The 7424-nt window shown below is 53.5% G+C and overlaps 1 protein-coding gene across 1 annotated transcript; it reads right to left on the bottom strand.

Moving 5' to 3' along the window:
• Window positions 1-2718: 2718 nt before the first annotated feature.
• Window positions 2719-6112, bottom strand: PRELP (proline and arginine rich end leucine rich repeat protein). Its single transcript, XM_028120287.2, has 2 exons — window positions 5155-6112; window positions 2719-2894 (listed from the first exon to the last, which is right to left on the bottom strand). The coding sequence occupies exons 1-2, from the start codon at window positions 6110-6112 to the stop codon at window positions 2719-2721; spliced, it is 1134 nt and encodes a 377-aa protein (XP_027976088.1).
• Window positions 6113-7424: the final 1312 nt, after the last annotated feature.

Consider the following 7424-nt stretch of genomic DNA (forward strand, 5'->3'; position numbering starts at 1 on the left):
GGAATAATTTTTCATGACGGTTGTGAAGTTTGGCGGAAATTTGCCAAGAAAAGGCTTTGGAATTGTTTTCTTAAGAGTTTCTTAGGAATGGGATCCTTTCTCCACCCATCTCCTTGGAGCCAGGTAAGAGGTGGGAGGTGGGGGAAGAAGGGTGGCAAGAGAACTTCAAAGTATTCTTGACTTGTTCACGCTGTCAGGTTGAAGCAGGATGTTTTTCATATTCCTTTATTTCCTCTGCTGTGAAGCGTGTTGGAGTGTAAAAGTTTGTTTCACAAAGTTAACAGGGTTTTGAAGAAGGAACGATATATGTAGAGTAACCTACACATCTACTCACACACCTGTCTACGTAGGTGCCAATGGCACTGAAAGAATGAACTTGTGGATGGAGGAGGGGCTTCCTAAAATCCCCGGGAAGTCAGCACATTGTATGCGTGTGTGTGTGTGTGTGTGTGTGTGTGTGTGTGTGTGTGTGTGTGTGTTGGGAGGATGTTGCTTAAAGGCAATTTCACCTGAATCCCCTCTGGCTTACAGCTGCAGGGAGCAAGGGAGGAAGCAGACTTCATCTAGATGGGGGGATGGGATGATGGTGATTGTTTTGCTGCTGAAACAAAACAGTTTAGGTTTGGGGAGCTGAAATGCCCCCTGCCCCCAGGGAGACCCCAGGCGCTATGCTCCCCTGAGGGGCAGAGGTTGCAAGGTGTGAGGACGGTGCAGAAGCGGGGCTTATCCAGGCCTTAGCACCAGGTTGCTTATAGCCACGATAAGATATTGACTTTAAGCAGGAGCCTCGGAGAAACCAGCAGCAGCTAGGAAGGATGGGGCATTATATGGGAGCACGAGGGAAGGAGGCTAAGAGGAAATGGGCCCCGTTTTCTGTAAATGAGCAAAAGAGAAAGATGAGACAGACTGTAATGGGAATTTCTTGAAGTTAGGGACCTAGCTTAATCCAATTTCTTAAAAATCTCTGGAACTTTTCTTAGCCTAATGAGGCTGGGCATGTGTCCTACTTACTTCTGGAACATCCACCCCCCCCCCCCCCGCCGCCAACATATATAGTAGGGAGCTATAGAGGGGCAGCATCTCCTGGAGGAGTGAAGGAGAAGGGGAAGGTGAGTGAGCCCTGTGGGGCCCAGGCTCTGCTTGGAGGCCAGCCAAGCCACTCACCTGGCCCAGGCAGGGAGGGGAGAGGATTTCAAGGGGAGGGACAGTCCATACAGGGAATAAATTACTTACTGCAAGGGGCAGGGATAATAGATATTCAGAGCACGGTTTAAAGAGCATAGCTGCAGACTAGACCGTGGATGCTGGAGAGACCTGGGCGGGGCGTCTTAGCCCACCCCCTTGGTTTCCAGACGTGGGGGCTGAGGGCAGAAGGGACCCGCAAGGTCAGACAGCAAATGGGAACAAACTACCTCCTCACCTGGGTTCCTGAGGGGTTCCCACTTGTGCTCACTCATGATAGGGATCAGCCCCCCGCCTCGAGGCCTCTGTACCTTTACACCCTTTATATCCCAGAGGAGCGACTGTGCACATTGCCCAGGCCTCTTCAAGTTGGAGCCTGAGGCCAGCTCCTTGGCCTTGTAAAACCATCCCAAAGAGGGGCGAGGAGGAAGACAGGAGCCAGCTGTGACCTGCACCAGCCACCAGGTGTCACTGATGTGTCTGCCTTAGAGGGGGAAAGCCCATCTGTGCTTGTGGAACAGGCTTCTGGGAGATTTCCGGAAGCTCCGCCCCTTCCAGAGCACTTTCTCATGAACTGCTTCCGGGCTTTGGACAGGATTGGGCCATCCACACTGATAGGGAACAGATGGTGGGGCGGGGCTGGTGGCTCTGTACCCTTCACTGTGGACACCGTGTGGCCAGGGCATCAGGTCTCTTGTCCAGACTGGCAGGGGGGCTGCGGGACCCATCTGTACCCACAGGGGCCCAACCCTGGGGGCCTCTGATTCCCACCCCTCTCCCGCTGGCTGATTCCTGGTTCCCGGAGCTATTCTTCTCCTTGACTGTTCCTCCCTGCTCTTACTCTTGAGATAGAGAGGCCCGGCCAGAAGGGCGTGTGCGGAGGAGGGCCCCGGCTAGCCCAGTCAAGAGACTGCCAGATGCAGGCCCCTGCGGGAACCCTGACCCTTCACCCTCCTTCAGCCATTCCCTTGCACTTCCTTGCTGGAGAACGCGGGCTGGGAAAGAGCCAGCACAATGTCTGGTGCCAACGAACAGGGCGGTGGAGTAGCAGTTTTGGAAGGCGGGATCCGTGTCTAAGGGGCCTGTTGGGGCCAGAGCCGCCCATGACGGTGGAGTCTCCAGCAGGACTTTCCAAACCTCACCTCTGGGCTGCTCCTGACCGCCTTCTGCTTGCTTCGGCCAGGACCAAGTTCCAGACGTCAGCCCATGGCCCCGACTTACCCAGGAGTGACAGGGTAGAGGAGGAGGAGAGAAGAGGATGTCTTTAGACACACCTCTGTGCTTCTGGGGCCAGAAGCGTGGGTGTGCAGCGGGTGTCTTTGAGCTGGGTGAACCAAATCAAGCCCTTAGAAGTCTTGCTCTAGAAGCGTCGGGTGCGGCAGAGTTATGTGGCTAGTCCCTGCCTCGGGAAGGCGGGGTAGGAAAGGCAAAGCTGGGAGCGAGAAAGGAAGATAGAGGACATGAATGGCGGGCACAGGCACCTGGGCCACCAGTGTTCAAGTGCAGTCAGAGGAGATCCGGGGGGCAGAGTAAGGCCTAAATGACCACGGACTGCAGCAGACGGAAGCACATCATGAGGTCCAGTGGGATGGGTGGCTTCAGGTGGTTCCCATCCAGCCGCAGGTAGCGGAGGTGTGGCACGTCCTCCAGATCCGAGGAGAAGTCATGGAAGGCAACTAGATTGTTGGGGCAAATCTGGGTCCCATTGATCTCTGTGGAGAAAGAAGGGAGAAGTCAGCAGGCGAGGTGGGTGGGGGGTCGGGACAGATGGGGCTGGAGGCAAAGATGAGGAAGGAGAAGGGGGGTGGACAACTGAGGGTAAGAACTCGAGTCCTCTTCTCTGGAACCGACTGACCTTGGGAATGTGTGACAAAGGGTGGGTCAACCCTATCCCCCCCACCTCCCAGGCTCACTTTACTCGTCTGTAGAATGAATTGAGTCAGAACCAATCAACCATTGTTATTGGAAATTCACTCGGCGGAGTCGTGGAGGAAGTCAACTGTGAGCTGGACCTTCAGGGATGGGTGGGACCAGAGCAGGTGGAGATGTGGGGGGTGGTGTTCTGCTAGAGTGACCTCCGGTTTGAAGGAAGTTGTAGAGGCCGCTCAAGGCAGAATCTGGGAGTAGTAGATAGTACAGTGGGATGTCCTCGGGGAGAAAAGCTGGACAGCTAAGTGCTAGCCACGCGCGTGGTAGGCTTTCAAATGGAAAACGAGATTCCACTGTGTCCTTTGCCTCTGGTGCGATGACACCAGGTTTGTCATCTTCGGAATGAGCTCCGTATTCCCCCTAAATATTGCCTCTTTCATCATCTGTGGGGTCAGCGTTGTTGTTAGTGATCTTCTTCTTCTTCTTCTTCGTCTTCATCTTCATCTTCTTCATCACTGGAGAACCCTGACATCAGTGGATTTTCTTCTCATGACCACTGCGACTTTGGACTGTCACCTTACCGCTCTGACATTTAGTTCCCAAATCTGTGAAATGGTGAGAATGGTGCCTTCCCCCCACCCCAGATGAGAGGATGTTGGCGAAGGCATTGTGCAGATTGTCAAGGATGGGGCAGGTGGCAGCATTAAGATCATTGCTGCGATCATGGCCATCACACTGACCTAGGGCTGGCTCTGCCCACTCTGTCCATCCTTGACACAGGACACAGGCTGGGCACAAAGGATATCGGTGGATGGGGTGTGATTTTTCTGACTTCAGCCTCAAAAGGCAGGATATCCCCTTGGAGCCTGCCCTTCCCCACCCTGATAGAGACCTGCCGGCCATTAAGTAAGGTATTCTTTCTGCCTGGATTTTTGGCCTATCTAGCTTTTGGGGTAATGCGTTCCATCAGTTCGCTACCTGCAGGATAAAATTAAACAGTTTCCCCTTTTTCTGAATTTGTTTTTTTGCAAGCTTTATAAAAAGCCCTCCAACTTCCTGTAATTATCCCAGATGAATGAACGAACCTGTTCTCCCATCCATTTGTTTCAAGATTGTAGGAATTCAACAATCTCCCTCTCATTCTTTGGCTTGGAAACTAAGGACGCCTAATATTATCTCAGGGGTGCTACCCTTTCCCCTTGGTCCCCTTCAACACTATCGCTGCTACATTCCTGGTGTGGGTGGAGCCTGGTTTTGTTCAAGGACCAGATAATATTCTCTCTTGTTTTTGAAGCTTTCTGTCGATGTTCTGCTCAGAGCTGACATTGTTGATCGAAGCAAAAGTGGGACTTCCAGCTTCTTCTTCTGGGCTGCAATCTTTACCCCAAGCCCAGAACCCTATAAATGTAGCTTAGGCAAATTCTACCTTAAATGTGCTCTTACGTGATGAAATACTCCAGCCTTCCAGCTAGACTCAGAAAGTGCCTGCGCACTGGCATATTCCTCTAGCTGCCGGGTCTTTACCGGCTGCCTACCCTGAGTACGCAGCTGCTTTGCTGTGAACATCTTTTAGAGATTCCTCAAAATCTAGGCTCAGCTTTCCTCTCATAACTGGCAGCTTGTTCAGGGGACAGGCCCAGGACGTTTCAGAGTAGTGACATTCAGAACACGTCACTGTTCTGCTTTTACGAGAATGTCTGGGACTGCATTCGTGTCTACCCAACTGTAGATTTGGAGGGCAGAGAACCTGGGGCTAGCGAGAAGGGGCAGAGGAGGAAAAGCTCTTACCCTCCAAGCATGGTATTCTGGGCACTTTATCCATATTAGCCTATTAAATCCTCATATCAACTTTGTGACCGAAGGTATTGTTCCCATTCTTATCTTACAGATGAGAAAACTTCCCAGAGAGGTGAGATATCTGTCCAAGGTCACACAGATAGTAAGTGACAAGGTCAAGATTTGAAGTCCAGTGCCAAACTGGGTGCTTTTTTGCTCTACCCCCCACCCCCTTCGCCCCAAGCTCCTAGAAAGGGTTGAGGCAATAAGAGCCTCCACTTCCCTGGCCGTGGCCATGGCCGTGGCCGTGGCCCTGCCCCCACTCACTCTCTATGCTGTTGTTGTTGAGGTACAGGTGCTCCAGCTTGTTGCTGATGGCAGGCACACTGCTGATCTTGTTGTGCGACAGGTGAAGCACGAGCAGGTTGGAGATGTTGAAGGAGTTCTTGGGGAGCCCCCTGTCTGACAGCCTGTTGTAGTTAAGGCGAATGAAGGCAAGGTTGGGGAAACCCTTGAAGTAGCCATTAGGGATGGTCTCGATCCTGTTGCTGTCCAGGTAGAGCTGGTGAATGGCCGTGGGCACCTTGGGTGGCATCTTTCTCAGGATGTTGTGGGCCAGGTTGAGCTGCATGAGGTTCTTGAGGCCCTGGAAGGTGTCAGGCTTGAAGACGCCATCACTCAGCTTGTTGTGTTGGAGATCCAGGAGCAGCAGGCTGTCCAGCTTGCTGAAGACGCCGGGCGGGATTCTGGAGATCTGGTTCTGGCTCAGCCTCAGCTGCTCCAGGTTCCGGGGCAGGGCTGAGGGCACCTCTTCGAGCTGGTTCTTCTCCATGTAGAGGAATATCAGACTGGGCAGTTTCTCCAGTACCTTCTGGTCTATCTTTCGAATTCGGTTGTTATCCAGGTTGATCCACCTCAGGCCTGTGGCATTCTGGAAGGACTCCACTGGGAGCTCAGTTATGAAGTTGTTCTGCAGATAGAGGTAATGGATGCGGGGCGGGATGACAGGGACCTTCCGGAGGTTGCGGCTGTCACAGTAGAGGGCAGATGGGAAATCCGGCGGGCAGTAGCATTCCCGGGGGCAGTCAGGGAAGATTGAGGGTGGGCCTGGTGGGAGGGGAGGGGGCAGGTCTGTAGGCTCCAGTGGCTCATGGGGCTGAGAAAAGCTGGGGGTGGGCCTGGGTCTGGGCCTGAGCCTGGGTCTTGGTCGTCTTGTCAGCTGGCCTTGGGCCACTGAGGCCAAGATGAGGAGAAGTGGGAGGAGCCAGCAGAGGGATGACCTCATGATCCAGGTGACGCACCTGCAGGGAGGAGACACAGGAAGTCATTAGCCTTCTGGGCCCCGTAATTAGAGGCCCTGTCTTGGCACGAGAGTTGGCCAGGGGAGCCGTGGGAGAGACCTGTCGAAGCATCTCGTCGTCTGCCTGTATCCAGCAGGTAAGAAAATAACAAGGACTTGAGGGTCTGGACCCCCGGCTCACAGGCCTTGCCTGCTCTGGTGAGGATGAGCCATCCTGGCAGAAAGCACATTGGCTGTGAATCAGGAGCACTGGCGCTTGCTGGAGAAGACCCTTAACCTCTCTAGCGCTTGGTCTCCCCACTTGCAGCATGGGCAAATCATCCCTGTTCCTAGAAGAGGGATGTTAGGAGACATGAACCATAGAGTCCTAAGTGGTCCATCTGGATGGGTCCTTAGAGATCCCATAATTCAGTGGTTTTCAGACTGTGCCTCTGTTTCTGTAGAGTCCCCCAAGGGAGGGAGACCGAATAGGTGGCCCCAGGGCACCCCCAACTCACCCCTGTGCCAAGCTGAGCAGCTCTGTGCTTTTAAATCTGTTATATAAAGAGGTTTGGCCAAAGCATGTATTTGAAAGAAATGTCACATTGCTAAAAATGGTTTGAAATCCACCAATCGAGCCCAGATTCTACTGTTTACAGAAATTGGGTCCTGGAGGGATGAAGTGGTTTGCCCAGGCCAGAAAGCTATTGAACAGCAAGCCCAGGACAAAAACCCAGGTCTCCTGCCTTCCAGAGCAGGGCTTGCAGAGGTCCTGGAAAGGAAGGCAAGTGCTGTAGACACACTCGTGTCTTGTGTCTGCCCCTGCTTGCTCCTCACCCCTGCGCTCAGCTCAGGGAACGCTGCTCTTTGCCAGCCAGAGGCACACCAAGAATTTCTCCCCAGATGTGGAGGCTCCTGTGAAAATAAACAGGGCAGGGATCAAAAGCTGTGGGGAAATCACTTTCCTTTCTTCTGACATGTTCTCGCCGCCCCCATATCCACTGGAGCTGGCGGTGTTGAGACTGGATATGAAGAAGAATTTCCTGCTGGCCCCCTGTCATAGTGGAATAGGTCACTGAAGGCTATTTTGGGGCCGTGCTCCCCAGTGGCTCTGATCAGCCTTCAGATAGGATCATGGGGGTTGAGTTTAATTAAGCTGGAGAAATAGCAAGAGGACCAGGGCTGCCGACAGAGTGGCAGCTCCCCCCAGCTTCCTCCCCTCACTGGCCAGCCAGCCAGGAGGGGTGCAGGCAGGGGTGGCCCACACCCTCTCCTCCACAGGGCCATCAGCCCAATGACGCTCCCCTCTGGGCTACAG

Source organism: Eumetopias jubatus, unplaced genomic scaffold, assembly GCF_037043125.1.
Source record: "Eumetopias jubatus isolate StellerSeaLion01/CBP00866 unplaced genomic scaffold, mEumJub1_p1.0 scaffold_12, whole genome shotgun sequence".
NCBI classification, from domain to species: domain Eukaryota; kingdom Metazoa; phylum Chordata; class Mammalia; order Carnivora; family Otariidae; genus Eumetopias; species Eumetopias jubatus.